The sequence below is a fragment of the Apium graveolens genome, chromosome 8, assembly GCF_009905375.1.
Source record: "Apium graveolens cultivar Ventura chromosome 8, ASM990537v1, whole genome shotgun sequence".
Lineage (NCBI taxonomy): Eukaryota > Viridiplantae > Streptophyta > Magnoliopsida > Apiales > Apiaceae > Apium > Apium graveolens.
This window is the reverse complement of record NC_133654.1, coordinates 265,970,337-265,986,624: the sequence shown is the minus strand read 5'-3', so window position 1 is coordinate 265,986,624 and position 16,288 is coordinate 265,970,337. Positions and strand designations below refer to the sequence as shown.

General features: G+C 35.9%; 2 protein-coding genes across 4 annotated transcripts; both read right to left on the bottom strand.

Moving 5' to 3' along the window:
* Positions 1-66: 66 nt before the first annotated feature.
* Positions 67-4,100, bottom strand: LOC141677679 (pentatricopeptide repeat-containing protein At1g62260, mitochondrial). The gene is made up of 2 exons (XM_074483712.1): positions 3,740-4,100; positions 67-3,516 (listed from the first exon to the last, which is right to left on the bottom strand). Exon 2 carries the CDS (start codon positions 3,432-3,434, stop codon positions 1,464-1,466), a length of 1,971 nt encoding a protein of 656 aa, XP_074339813.1. The 5' UTR covers positions 3,435-3,516; positions 3,740-4,100; the 3' UTR covers positions 67-1,463.
* Positions 4,101-4,242: 142 nt separating this feature from the next.
* LOC141677678 (cyclin-dependent kinase G-2-like) lies at positions 4,243-8,265 on the bottom strand. 3 transcript variants are annotated; one of them, XM_074483710.1, is made up of 7 exons: positions 8,117-8,253; positions 6,099-7,782; positions 5,528-5,663; positions 5,341-5,429; positions 5,034-5,145; positions 4,842-4,948; positions 4,243-4,739 (listed from the first exon to the last, which is right to left on the bottom strand). In XM_074483710.1, exons 2-7 carry the CDS (start codon positions 7,724-7,726, stop codon positions 4,640-4,642), a joined length of 2,172 nt encoding a protein of 723 aa, XP_074339811.1. In that variant the 5' UTR covers positions 7,727-7,782; positions 8,117-8,253; the 3' UTR covers positions 4,243-4,639. The 3 variants fall into 3 exon arrangements, with proteins under 3 accessions (XP_074339811.1, XP_074339809.1, XP_074339812.1); XM_074483708.1 differs by having other exon boundaries at positions 6,099-8,263; XM_074483711.1 differs by lacking the exons at positions 4,243-4,739; positions 4,842-4,948 and adding an exon at positions 5,234-5,258 and having other exon boundaries at positions 6,099-8,265.
* Positions 8,266-16,288: the final 8,023 nt, after the last annotated feature.

Sequence of the window (16,288 nt, the reverse complement as noted above, 5' to 3'; positions counted from 1 at the left end):
TCATAAAATTGTTTCAAAAAGATTGAATTTATTCGAAAGAAAACTGGCATTTTGCAAGTTGACTGTCATGGTCCTATCTATAATGATAAGGTCAGAATATAATAAAAAGGGACTAAAAAACATAATAAAAGACAACTCTTTGACGAAGATAAATTCCAATTCCAAGTATACCTGCTTCCTTGATGATATGGCATTCCAGAAGCAAGAGCAGCAGCAGCCTGCTGTAACTTTTAAATCTCCCCACTCTTGAGGAAGCCTCGCAGCATCGCCACAGAATATTTTCCCAGAGAACAAATTATTCATCCTTTAATTCTCTGCGCGCCCATCATGTCAATTTCTCCAGCTTCCATGCCCAAATTCTTTCCTTATATGATAAACCAAAGTATCCTCTTTTGCTACATTCCAGGTTACACCCTGCAACTTTTAGTGCTGTAGAAGTAAAATACATGCATGCATCCACATCATCAGTGGACTTGTCTATCAAAATTCATAGTCACTGCTACGCAGAGTTTAAGTGTATCATAATCCATAGTGCACTATGAATAAGTGGAACAGTAGAACCTACACTTAGTATTATTATTCCAAGTTATTCCGTCCACCTCTTACAATAAAACGGTCCTAATCAGCTCCTTCACAAGTATTACTCATCTCCTCTTTCAGGTGCGACTTGACATGCAAATTAGTTGACCCAGAATAATTTTCTAGCCAGAGCTGCAAAAGCACTCTGGTCCTCGCCTTAGAAGTAGGTAAGCGATACATACCCAGATTAGCAGGAAAACAATGCTGTCGTTTATATTTTACTTGGTTTCCTTCAAAAAACTCAAGACTAGGAATTCATTTCCCCGCTTATCCTAATATATAGGAACTTTTCTTGCCATCTACCCTCCAGAATTTTAGTAACATGTAATGGATTTCACACAGATAGATAGAAAATACTTCACTGTATCGATTTCAAGAACAAATATCACAGTAACAATTTTGAGATCGCCACCTCTTGGCACAACAAATATTAGAGTTAGTTTCTGAGGATTAAGAACCATCTAAATTCTAGTGACAATGTAGAAAAGATAGGCAGATTATGTCAGCCCTGGTACAGTTAACTCAAACTAAGAACTAGAGCTGATCTGTAAAAATTGCTGCTAAAATTCAGCGCACAGCTTTCCAAAATTAAGGAACAGAAGGTGTCAGAGATTTGACCTCACCCTGCTGTATGCTGGTTCTTTCCAAATGCTATTACGCTCCATCAACATTCTAACTTCATTTGCATGTCCCACTGATCACACATGCATACATGTTGTATACACTGTTTGAGCCTCATCAAGGCTTCTGCTGTAACTCGAGCTAGATTTACACTGTTCTGTACCCTACAGGCACCTAACCTACACAGCTTTATCATCAACTGACATTGAACTGATTATATCGGCTTCAGCGTGTAGCTTTCCAAAATTGAGAAGCAAAAGGTGTCAGTGATTTGACTTCACCATGCTGTATGCTGGTTCTTTCCAAATGCTATTACGCTCCATTAACATTCTAACTTCATTTGCATCATCCCACTGATCCCGTTCTGCATACATGTTGTATAGCATTACATACGGGGCAGAGCTCTCAGGTTCGAGCTTCATCAAGGCTTCTGCTGCAACTCGAGCTAGCTTTACACTGTTATGTACCCTACATGCACCTAACAATGCACCCCACACAGCTTTATCAGGTTCAACTGACATTCTACTTATTATATCCATGGCCTCTTCAACTTGCCCATGCCGACCCACAACATCTACCAAGGAAGCAAAATGTTCTACTCTTGGCAGAATGTTAAATTCATTAACCATCGCCTGGAAATGTTTCTTGGCCTGATCAACTAGGCCAACATGAGCACAAGCATTCAACACTGAAATAAAGGTAATGTAGGTTGGCTGTACTCTTAGTTTCCTCATTAAACCAAAAAGTTCCAAAGCCTCTTCTGCAAATCCATGAGATGCATACCCTCCAATCATAGCATTCCACGAAATCACTTCTTTCACATTCATCTCATCAAAAACGTCCCTTGCCTCAATTATAGCTCCACATTTGGCATACATAGTAATAATGGAATTATTTAAGGGCACATCAGGAATAAAAATCTTTATGACCAGCTGGTGAATCTGCATACCCAGATGTGGAGCCACCAACTCAGCACAGACACTCAAAAGTGATGACATTGTATGGCGATCGGGTTTCATACCTGTGAATTGCATCTGAGTAAAAAGCTTTATTGCTCCTTCATAGTCCCCATTTCTCTCACACCCTGTTATGATAGAATTCCACGATACCAAATTTTTCTGGGGCATTCTCTGAAAACAATCATGAGCACATTCCAGGTTACCCATCTGGGCATATCCAGAGATCATTAAATTCCAGGATAACATGTCCGGGTTTGGCATATTTCTGAATAAATTTGAAGCTCCCTGCATATCAGCTTTGCTAGTATAGCCACTTATCATCGTGTTCCATGAAAAATCGTCTCTCTCCATCATCTGATCAAACAGATCTCTAGCAGGGACAGTGAGTCCTGCTTTCACATAACACATGATCATAGTATTCCATGAAACCAGATTTGTTTTTAGCCTCTTCTCATCTCCCAAAAGCATTCTGTCGAAAAGAGCTCGAGCATCATCTACCCTTCCTTTCAAACCATACCCAGCAATCAAAGTGTTATGAGCATGAATTAAATCAATATCATTATCACCTTCACGCTGTATTTTAAGCAAGATTCTAGAAGCTTCATCTAATTCCCCGTTCTTAATAATACCTGATATAAGTGTACTAACAGATGCTCCGTCCCTCTTAGGCATCTTCTCAAACAAATCAATAGCTCTTCTGACATCACCATTCTGCAAAAATGCAGTAATCATAGCATTCCACGACACAATATTCTGCTCAGGCATCTTATTAAAAAGACTATAAGCCTCATCCAACTGCCCGTTTTTGGCATACCCACTAATCATCGTATTCCAAGTAACAAAATCTCTCTCAGGCATTACATCAAACAACAACCTACTCTCCTCTAAATACCTCCTCCCACAAGATATATAACCAGATATCATAATATTCCACGACACCACATCCCTCTGAGGCATTTTATCAAACAACTTCCGCGCTTTCACTACCTCTCTTCCCTGGACATACCCACTCAACATCGAATTCCATGTCACATTATTTCTATTACCTGTTCTATCAAACAATGCTCTTGCATCCTCTAATCGATTATTCCTAACTAAAAACGAAATCTTTTTGTTCACATCATGCAACCGTGAAGTGTGAACATAACAAACTCGATTATCTATTCCAACAGTTTGTTTTACGAAAGCACCTACAAACATCTGCGAAGATGATCTAAAGGCACATAAACAGTACTTAACTTTCCCCTCATCTGAAAATAATCTGTAGCGACTCATTTCAAACACCTAGCTGATTAAACAAGATTCAAAGCTCGATCGCAAAGCTTCTGTAACGACACAACTACATAACAATCAGTCCCTACACAACAACACAATCACACAATGATCAAAACTCTTGAATCTAAGATACTCGAGAATATCGCAAAAGTAAAACCCTACTTTCCTCAAGATAGATAATCTGTACACATCAAAGTTCAAACCCAAAGCAAAGAATTTAAAATAAACCTAACATCAAGTTTAATTCTAAAATGAAACCCTAAAATTTGAGAACATAAAAAATTGAGTAATATGTAAATTCAAACCTGCAAGGTGAGATATCCAATTAAAAATGTTGCAGTTGTTCAGTGCTTTAAAGCTTAAATTGTAATTTTGAGAGGATGATAACAAGCTGAAAAGTTAAATTTTTGCATAATCAGCACTCTACCTCAACCAATTAGTTTCGAGTTTCGATTTCGACATGAATACCCTAAGAAGAAATCACAGTTCTGTTAGAACATAAACAAACTAGGTTTCTCGAGGAACTTCAGAAAACAAATCAACAGTGCTGGTGCATTATTCATTTCTTGAGATAATACAGAACAGGCCAGCATCACGAATCCACGATAACAAACATGATCACAATTCACAACTGCATTATAACAATCGTTGAAACTGCTTCGACTACAACAATAATAACAATAGTTGAACATTGATATGAATTGAACATGGTGCAAAAGCCACAAGATACGGGGCTCATATCCCCTAATCAATTATACCAAGGTGCGGCACCTTCTGTTTTATACCAACTCATGCAAACTTCAAAACATTGAAAATGATAAACATTGTAGCATAAATAGAAACTTGTTTTCTAATGTTCAAAACCAATTGTAAGAGAATCGTTTACAAATGTATAACTAAAATATGTTACATACAAGAGTTCCAACAGAAACTGTTCCTCGACATTAAACTGATATAGACCACTATGTCAGACGTTGCACTGCAAGCAGTGTCATAGAATGTAATGCCTATATCAGTGGGCAGTTATGCTGATCGATACATCTTTCTGCCTAAATCAAAGTGTGCTTGCTAAAAAAACAGCACGAATGATCTTGCAAATACTTGTGTGCCACCTTCAATGCACGTCACTCGCCTCAACATGTCACTCTGTGGATATTATACACTTAACAGCAAAGCTTCTACGCACTCTTCACATGATAATTTGATCAGCCAAACAGACCACCAGTCCCTAGTTCCCTTTGCTGCAACTCTTTCCGACGCTGCTCTTCAAGGGGATCTGGACTCTTTAATAGTCTTCTTGAACGTCTGGAAAAATATCAATGTCACCTCGATTATATCACCAATACTACGAACAAATGAACGGAATTATGGATCTGCATCAACCAAGCTAAGGTGCCTAGAACATACCTGTCCCGAGCATGCTGAGCAGGAAACGTAGGCATGAAATCTTTGGATTTGGGAAGAGGAACTTCACGGAACCACTCATGGTTAAGAGCAGCATCAGCTGTTATTCTCTGCGCATTCAAGACAAGGATAAGTAGCTACAATTTGATGTTAACCAGCATCTGTTTTCACCGAGCAACAGGAATTTGTACATACCTTCTCTGGATCATAAGTCAATAACTTATTCAATAGGTCAAATCCAGCATCAGAGAGTACTGGAGATCCTGTGAAAGATGTAGCTGGGAACTTCCTACGCAGTAGATTGTACCTGAAACATATACATCTCTAGTTAATAGACAAATGATATACTTCTCTTGTAACTGAAACTTTCACCAATCGAGGCCAGTAAACCAGACCAGAATACCACCCAAAGCTGGAAGCCTGGGAAAACAAGTGGCGAAAAATAAGAAAGGGTGAACTAAGACTTGTACAAGTACTGTTATTAAGGCAAATAAATACTTACGGCTGCTTGACGTTTTTCACCTTGACTCCGGGAAGTTTAGAAAAACCAGGCCAAATAGTCTCATTTGGTACGCCAAGCATTTTGAAAATCTGCAGTGATCAAGCCAAATGCAACTAAGAAGTCCTAAAGTCATGCAATAACAATTTCATGATAACCAAGAGATTACCAATATTGAATAAGGAAATACCTTGTCTATCTGATCAAATTCTGTCTTCCCGTTAAATAGTGGTTCCTTTGACAACAGCTCAGCCATAATGCAACCCAAAGACCACATGTCAATTGCAGTTGAATACTGTTTTGTTCCCAATAAAAGCTCAGGTGCCCTGTACCAAAGAATATACTAATACCTGTTAAAATATATATATAAAAAAACAAAGACATACAAATACAAGCAAACAATCAACAGATATATAAGATAATTTGTTATCTAACAAATATCACAGACTGGAACTAAATTACAAAAAACTGAAGGAACATGCAAACCATGGAAAACCCAGTTACCATTTACCAGGAGTCAACAATTAACAAAGTGAAAGCAGCAAGAATACATATTCAAATAAGAAAGTCGAGGATGAAAATGTGCATAAATAGAACTGAATAGGACAGGTGACATAATGATGGATCTACTATTTAATTTAAAAAGGGCAAGGATGGGACAAGACATACAGACATGTAAAAACCATGTAGAAATTTAGAACAGATATGTGACAGCAATATTATCCCAGGATAAAGAAATTAATTGTGGACTAGTAACTCACCTGTACCATAAAGTTACAACCAAATGAGTGTACGGTTTTAATGGGCTTCCATATTGACGAGCCAACCCAAAATCGCATATCTTTAACTCACCTCGGTTATTTAGAAGCAAATTTGATGTCTTCAAATCTCTATGGAGAACCCAGTTATCATGAAGATACTTCACTCCTTCAAGTAACTGGAGCATGAGGCACTTGACTTCACTCTGACTAAACGGCTGTTTCTTTGTCTCCATTAGTGCCTTGAGATCATGTTCCATGTATTCCATTACCATGAAAATGCTGTCAAGACTGCTTCCTACAACTACTTCTTTCACATCTACAATTGAAGGATGATCAAAGGAAAGAAGAATGTTTATTTCTCGCAGAGATGTCAATGGAAAACCTTCCCTCTCTTTTTCCATCTTCACTTTCTTTAGGGCAACAATTTCTCCAGTTTTTTTATCTTTCGCTCTAAATACTACCCCATAAGTACCTTCATCTATCTTGTTTAGTCTCTCAAATTCGTCCACACTTCTACAACCCTGAAGCATATTCACATTCCTCTGGGGGGGAGCAGCAGGTTCAGGAGTATCGTCAGAATAACGTTCCTCCTCGGAATCTGTATCTGTATGGCCACTGTTACCACCATTATTGTGTTCTATGTCTATCTCCATGTAATCAGTATTGTCCAGATCCTTGTCTGCATAATTATCTCTACTTGAAGACCTTCCACGAGCACCTTCATCAGATTCAGATGATCTAGCCCTGGCACCCTCTGAACCTTCTCTCTTAAGCTCCATCAACTCCGGACTAATCAATTTATTCCGCACCTTCACCTCATGTTGTGCAGCCAAAGCCATTTTCTTCCTCTTTTTCAGCATTCTAACATCAGGAGAGTCAGAAATCTCACCTTCATCAGCCGAGGAATTGGCATCATTTGCCCATCTAGAAGATCTAATATTCAGGGTTGGTGCATAATCCTCATTATACTCAGCACGCTGTTCCTGAAGAGGAGAAGAAGATAAACCAGCCGGAGAATCTGCTGCTACATCAGAAACCTGTGACACAATCTCCACAACAGGCTCAACCGGCAGCTCTGAGGGTTGAAGCTTAGTATCCTCCTCAATCGGAGAAATTTGCACAGAACCAGCAACAATAGGATTCGGTGACTCTCTATAAGCCTTCGGCAGTGGAGGTGGAGGAGGGAGAACACTCGGTATCGATGCAACACTTTGTTTCGATACATTACTCCCTTCATCTCTATCCCACACAATCGGCGAGAACTTCCTCTTCTTATTCTCAACCTCCAACTTACTCCCATTCGCCTGCTTCAAAATGTCATTCTGATCACGATCACCCCCAGACGAATCAGCAGCTCCCTCCGACCCACTCTCACTCGACAACTCCCCTGGCTCACGATCACCCAACCCAACCGACAACCCCCTTAACCTACCACCTCCACCACTACTTCCACTACTCCCCGACCCACTCACTGACCTATACGAACCACCATTACTCAATTCCCTCTCCCTAATATCCTTCTGTCTCACCCTCCCTCTATCCCTCCCACCTCCACCCCTCCCACGACTTCTTTCATAATCCCGATTACCATTCTCCCCCTTCGAATACCCAATCTCCCTCCTCGACATATCCCCATCCAATTCACGATCCCTTTCATTATCTCGATAACCACCATTTCTTCCAGCTGCCATATATTTCGGCATAGATATCACCCCAAACAAAATCCTCACCCAATCACAAAAACCACAAAAACCCTAACCCTAAATCCCCAATTCCACAATTTTTATCTTTTTTATATATTTTTTTCAAAAAAACAATAAAAATCAAAACTTTAACCAATTCAAGATCCGTACACACCACAAATCAACCACAAACAACAAAACCACAACAAAATCAAATAAAAACCCAATCTTTTTTATATTTTTTTAATCTTTTTCACTAGATCGAATACGAAACCCTAGAAAAATTAAAAAAACACAAATTGAAATTGAAAGGGGGCTAATTGAATTGGATAGTACCGTTGAGTGGCTCCTCAAGAGGAGAGAGGATACAAAACGGCGGCGCCGAAGTCGTTTCGATAGAGACGCGAATAGCAGCGAGAGAGGAGAGAGGCGTAAAACGAGACCGCAAAGAGAGTAAAAATCTATATTTGATAGATGCTATTTATATTTATTTTTTTGATTCGAGTAATATAAACATCACGTGTGGAGCCGGATGGTTTATAAAACAATCGGGGACCTCACTAGGATTTTTAACAAGAGCCGCGTCTCGATATAGTTTTTAACCAAATATATCCGATATATTTCGATATGATTTTGGTAAAATCAAACATGCCTGATATATTTCGAAAGAATTCCGGTTACCGGAAATTTATTTAGGCACGCTCCACCTTATAATTTAGTTTATGATTTATAAATTCGAAATAACTTATCGATGAATGTTTACTAATCTAATTTATTAGTATGTAGTCTCGAACTTAGTTTGTTTAGCGATCTAACTTAGGGTGTGTTTGGTATTGCTGTTGTAGACAGCAACAGCAGCTTTTCGCTGAAAAGTAGTTAAAAAACTGTTTGGTAAAATTTAAAAGCAGTTTTTCTGAAAAGTGCTTTTGGCTTAAAAGCTGCTGTTAGAAAAAGCAAGTTCTCCCATATTTTTAGAAAAAACTGATTTTCAGCTGTTGCGGGAAGCAGATGCTGATTTCACCATGAAACCTTACCAAAAGCATCATTATTTTTAATTTTTTGCATCAAAACATATACGAATCAAAAAAATTACCAAACAGTCATCTGATTTTTATAACAGCACTTTTTCCAGCAGCACTTTTTCTAACAGCACAGCAATTTTTAACAGCAATCCCAAACAGAGCCTTATTAGTTTATTAGAGTAAGTTCAATACAGATCTGAGTGGGTGAGTTGGCGGAGAAAGAAGAAGTCTGGCTTTGCTGGAGTGAAATAAGAAAGTTGGTCGGGCAGTAAAATAAGAAAGTTGGTCGGGCCGGACTACTCAGGCTGGCCAACTCTTCCCTGCTCGTTACTTTTATATTTTTTAATTATATTTTATCTCTCCTCTATTTAGTTGTGCTGCATGTAATATTTGTATATAACGTTAATATTAACGGTACGAACATGAAAAAGTAGTTAATCGTAGTAAATTTCATTAACGGTTATAATTTTGACACTATAAATATGTAAATTTGAGGTATATTTTTTTACACTTCTTCTTATCTATATAAAAAAAAATTCTAAACTCAAAAAAATAATCTCTATCAAAATTCACCTTTAAATCCTAATAATATAAACTCGAATTCTCAATCTTCAAATACCAAATTTCTTTATCTATTTCCGAATTCTTATTTTTCATTTGCCCAAAATACAAATATCGAAAATTTTCAATTTTTTTTCCACAAAATTCATATTATAATCTACAAACGCCAAATTCTCAATTTTCATTTCCTAATTCTTTTTTCCCCTATACTCAAAATTCACAATTTGCATATGGGCCAAATTTTTAAACAATACCTCCATATTTCGGAAACCCACAGACACCTCCGGAAACTAACAAACACCTCAATATGATTAATATAACATTTGGGGAAACCAACAAACCACATTTCGAAACCAGCCAAACACCTCAATTTTCAAAATAAAGAGTCAAATATTTATCATATTACTAACTAAATATAATTTTTAATATGCTTAATAAATAAAAGAAAATGTAGCCTAACATAAAAAATTTAGAATGTATATATATAGCTCCTTTTTTAGTTAAAAAATGTGTGGACATGGTCTACACAAAATTAGAGTTGGGTTTTGTATTGGAACAACATGGCTAACTTATTTGTTGAGCTCGCTATTGCTTATATGGCACAGTTTTAGCAGAGGACTGGGGCAGGCGTAGAGATGCACAAAAACTTCATCGGACCGTATATTGACAAGGCCTTAAAAAATGCGGACTCTGACCGGACCGGATTTTTCGGACTTTGACTTTGGTCGGACCGGCCTTTCCGAAAATGTCATAGGCGGGTCTAACTGAGCTTTTTTTTGTGCCGGATCAGGTCGGGTTTTTTTCTAATTTAAATCGGATCGAGTTTTATTATAGATTCCGAAAACTACATATGTTAACAAATATATCATCGTAAAAATATATTAGTTTACATGAATTATTTTATGAAAATATTACTTCGTTAAAAACATTTAAATTCGGCACAAAATAAACATGTTTATATAATAATATATTTTATCCTTGTTATCCAAATATATATGGTGTACTTACTGTATCTTCTTTCATTATTTATGCAATGAAATATATAAATAATATTATTAATCACAAATATGTAAATATATATGTGTTTAAAGTATTATGTATATTTATAATAAATGTGAATTCATAAATATATAAGAAAATATATTAGAATAATCAGATTTTGACCGGGTTTTTTCGAGTTTTTAATCGGGTCGGGCCTAAGCCCGGGCTTTTAACCGGGCCGGGCTGGGTTTTGCCTAAAAATATAGGGCCCGTCGAGACCCTAAGCTCGGGTCGGGACCGGGCCGGACTTGACCGGGTTTTGACTGTATCAGGTCGGGTCAGATTTTCGGGACCGGTTTTTTTGTGCATCTCTAGGCAAACACATTGCACTTGCTCTTAGAATATAACTTCTTGATTTACCAAATCTTAGACAATATTCTAAAACAAGCTTAAGCAGAATTTTAAGCGCGTTTATAAGCGGATAAATAATATTTATTTAAAATTTAATATATAATAATAATAATAATATGTGTACTTCTAAAATAATGAAAATAAATAAAGTATCAAGAATAAAAACATATTTTTTTCTTAAAAACTTATATATTTTTATTTTTCAATCAAGATCATTGTTTTATTAAAATAAATATTAATATTTAAAATTAAAAATTTGCCAAGTTAAAATCGGTTTGACCGTTTAATGACCGTTTAATCCGTTTAATCCGTTTATAAGGCCGCTTAATCTTTAAAAGCGCTTAATTATCCGATTAGTGTAAAATCGAAGCGCTTAATGGTCTGATTCCGCTTAAACGGCCGCTTAATGCGCTTTTCAGAACACGGATCTTAGATCTACAAACTGCACAGTCAACGCATTAGTCAAAATATAATATATTTATTTACTTATTTAGTATTTATATAATTATATATAAATATATTATTCATATTAAATATTCTAAAATTTATTTATTTATTATGTGTACTTTCGTTCCTTGTCGTGCACCTATTTGTAAAACTAAATCTAACACTAATTATATTCGTATTTTTTCATTTCCGTTTACCAAATTTTCGCACTCATATATTAATTATTGGTGTCGTTTCGTATCGTGTTCACGTGTTATATATCAAAATTGTCAAGGTTTATTATGAATGTATTAATGCATTATGTATCGTACATGTTCATTTTAAATAATATTTATTTTATTATTTTTATTTTAATAATTTATTTATTATTTTTATAAAAAAATAAGTTTGTTTGGAAGAAATATATCTAAATATATTTTTTATTAAAATATAATTAGACATGCGATAATAAGTAAATAGTTTTCAAGCAATTAAAAACATTGAATTAGGTTTCAAAATAAGTTGATTCAACGACTTCTCGATCTACTTACTGCAGTCCCGAAAGAAAAAACGTTGTGTAGGCAAGCCTAAAGGTAAAGGTCATGCAATCAAATTAAAGCACTAACGAGTGAGTGAAGTATACGTAACGAGACATTAGAGCAACAATTTTTAGTTCAATCCGTTAAAATTGATTCATTAAAAATATAACTTTTATCCAAACAATAGTAATAGGATGTGTTTCAATTAAAATATTATACTTTCAAATTTCTAATATTGTCGGCAAGATCCAAAACTTAAACAGCCCCATATAATTCATATAATTGTTTTTAGCAATGAAATTCAAAATCCCAACAAAGTTTCATTTGTGTTAACCAAATAATTTCATCATACGACATTTTCATGATATTTGAAGTTTCTGAATACTTTTAGATATTAATCAAGCTAACACTCTTAATCTGCATTGTTTATGATGGTAAGTTTTTCCAGCAACAGAATGAAGAAAATAAATTGGAAGCATCAGAGATCATAGCATTACTTATCAGACTTTCCAGGAATGGAGTTTAGGTTTGTTAGGATTATGTAAATCTTATTTTTAAACGGATATATATTTTTTCAATTTATCTCAAACAAACCCTATTTTATAAACCAAGTTTGAATCATTCAAGACTTATCTTTTACTTGGTTTATCTATTTCAAACAAACTAACAGATTAGCTTTCAAGATTCATTCAAATATTTTCAAACAAACTTATTTTAAATCTTATCTATCTTATCCTTTTGTTTGAAAATAAAATATGTTATACCTTACCTATAAATACAACTCACAATTTCATATTTGACTCTAATGCTTTCACGTCAATTTCTCTTCATCTGAAAACATCTTCTTGTTCATTATATGCGAGATACAAATTCAGTCGAACAAGATCTAGTTTGAGTTGTAATATTTCATTGTTATTCATTGTGTGTATTCATATCAATTTTGTGCCGAGTTGTGGCAAGACTTGATTTCAAAGTATAGCAAGGTAGCTAGAAGGCTAAGGAATAGTAGTGGGTTAGGTAGCAAGTTAGTTTGGGAAATGGTTTCTTTCAGGTGTTATATTTGTAATCAAAGAAATGTTGGGCTTGCTGAGCAGGCCTAACTCCACATTAGTATGATATTGTCCGCTTTGGGCCAAGCCCTCAAGGGTTTGTTTTTGGGCCACTCCCAAAAGGCCCCATACTAATGAAGTTATCTAGCTGCTTATATTTTAGCATTCTACCCCTCCCACAAGCGATGTGGGACAACTCCTAACAATCTCCCTCTTCACACATCGGTTCCGACACCTGTCGAATCTGCCACCTGATTTCCATTCTGGAAGCCCAACCGAGATTGTTCAGAACCGTTACAACCTGAAGCTCTGATACCACTTGTTGGGATTGTTGAGCAGGCCTAACTCCACATTAGTATGATATTGTCCGTTTTGGGCCAAGCCCCCACGGGTTTGTTTTTGGGCACCTCCCAAAAGGCATCATACTAATTGGAGTTGTTTGGCTGCTTATATTATATCAAACTGCCCCTCTCACGGACGATGTGGGACAACTCCTAACAGGAAAGACTGTAAGTTCTTTATTAAAGTTGATATAATACATTCTCTATACTAGTTGACACAGGGACTTGGATATAGGTCATAGACTAGGTGTAGGGGCCGAATCAAGTGAAAACTTCTGGTATTTTTACTTTATTCAGTTTTCAGCATACTGCATTTACATTACTGTTATTTACATTCTGCAGTTGATTGAGACTGTTTCATAACCTGTCTCATTTGTAAAGGGAATGTCCCATTTGCATAAGAGGCTGTCCCATTTGCTTTGACAATTAAAATATAACACCATCTATCGAGCCTTTTGAATTTCAAACACTTTAGGAATTTTCTGGAGAACAAGATAGCCTGATATTTAATGTATTTAATTCTTCTTTTACAGTTTTGAATCAAGCTACCGACAATAGTTTGTGATAATAATGTTTCAAAGTGATGTGTATAACATCACTTGCTTATTAAGATCCACAAGTATATCAAGAAGTTAAGCTTTTTTTTCCTCACAAACTTAATCTTGAACCTCTGCAATGGTCATAGTGAACCCAGCTATCACAATTTACTAGCTGCTATGATTAATAGGTAACACATTGCCGCTATGAAGATCATGAGTTGCATACCTTTTCTATAATCTCAATGCTTTGATTGATATGTCAACTCTGTCGTCTATCAGCAGCCCTTTTTCATCGTCTATCAGAAGCCCATTTTTCTGAGCTTGGCCAACAATGAACTTTCATATGCCTGATATGCACCATCAACAAAACTACTTAATCCTCCTGACTCTTACAGTGTGCATGTTGCTGATCAATTTTAAAGACGACAGACACAGGTCTCAAAACGGGCAAAACTAGCGAATAATTATGGAGATCCCAGTGACACTCCCGGTGGCAACAACAACAACATCTTTAGAAGTTATAACTATTGTTAAAAAGTATAAGATCCTGTTGGGATCTTCCTCGACCACTTAAGGTTTTAGTGCGACTTAGTGCGACCGCAACAATTGACATGTTAAGAGTCACTTTGCACCCTATTGACATCTCAATACTTTGATTGATATGTCAATTCTGTCGTCTATCAGAAGCCCATTTTTCTGAGCTTGGCCAACAATGAACTTTCATATGCCTGATATGCACCATCAACAAAACTACTCAATCCTCCTGACTCTTATATTGTGCATGTTGCTGATCAATTTTATAACTATTGTTAAAAAGTATAAGATATGTTGGGGTATTTCTCTACCACTTAAGGTTTCAGTGCGACTTAGTGCGACCGGTTACTTAACAACTACAACATCAAACACTTAGTTATTTTGTAACTTTTAATAATCACGTAAGGAACCTCGCCAAACTCCCAAAGCAATTCCCATAACTTATCAGCACTATAATGCTCACAAGTATCATTTCACGACAATTTAACCATTTTTTCCTTCTCCGGCCCAATGGCACAGAGCTTTGCAATCTCAAATCTTAATTTTCTAGCAATCCGTTCTTTCTCACGACCAGCGATCTTTGTTGGCTTTGGTTTCTTGAGATAAATGTTGTTCTCGCGTAGACAGATAATTTAATCCTACTAGAGATCTCACGGAAACTCAAGACCAGTTAGCGAATTAGTGAATCTTTTCTTCTTAAGATTAGTCATCATCTCTCCTGGCGTTTTCTTTCCATCTCATCCCGAACTTTCTTCATGACTAGCTATTTTCTCCTTCTTAAAATCATCAATAATCTTTCTTTGCATCTCATCCCGAGCTTTCTTCACGACTAGCTCCGCTTTTCTAGCCATCATCTCCTTCCGCTTTAAATCTTGTACCATCTTTTCATGTTTAATGCGAACCCCATCATCATAAGCTTTTCGAGATTGTACGTCCTTAAGGACTTCATACGAATCCCGGAGCCTCAGAAAATTGTTATGAGCATCAGGATCGTCCCTTCGCTTGTCAGGATGCAATTTCAAAGCCTTTAATTTATAGGCTTTAGTAATAGCTTCATGCGACACTTTGGCACCTTGTACACCACTTGGTAAGCCCAGAATATCATAATGATTTACCTCCATTGTTACAAGTTCGTGAATTGTTTGTAATCGTACCCCTGGGACGAAATTATGAATTATTATCTAATTTTATAGAATTTGAATTCTACTTGAATTGATATCGTTATTTCGAATTAAATTGATAATGTGTTTTATTTTGAGAAATACGGGGCTTAGTTAGAAAAAATAGAAGAGGTAACATGTTTAACCTGAAAAGAGTAATCATTATAAATAATGATTTGTACGTAAACAATGAACAAGACAATAAGTTTGAACTGAAAAAGGTAATTGATTATTATTACTACCTCCGTCCCTCCCAATTGTTATCGTTTATGTGAGAGTGTCCGACACGCATTTTAAGATGAATAGAAAGTATAGTTTTATAACTTTTTTTTAAAAATTTTCTTTTTCTGAATAAAAATAGAATTACTTTCTATTCATCTTAAAATGCGTGCCAAACACTCTCTCAGAAACGATAACAATTGGGAGGGACGGAGGGAGTAATATTTTGTATGTGAATATAGACCCATTCCAAGTAAATATGTACTTTAATTTGTATGTGAATAAGTGAGATGTTCTTGAATAACATATTTTTGATCTAATGTCGCATTAAGATAAAAAAAATTCCGGTCACAGTGTCGAATAAAATGTAAATGTTGATGTTAGTTACTAACTATACAGATTGAGTTTGAAATTCTAGCATAAAGTTGAATCGTAAAACCCTATTGATTCTGATGAACAAAAGCTAATACATTCCTCTAACACTGCATTAGTCTTGCATCTTAAAAATTCGGATGAAAGGTTTATTTTACGTTCTGGCAAATCAAGCTTCATAATATTTACATCAAAAAAACTCACCATCATTTATTTCATAATTTTCATTACGTTAGTGTTACAATTTACTTATTTTTCACCGAGCTGCGCAAATATTTTGTATTTGCTAGACTATCAATTGTGTGTAACTTGGTATGTGCATTAGCAATTAGGAATCAACTCTAATCAGTCTGT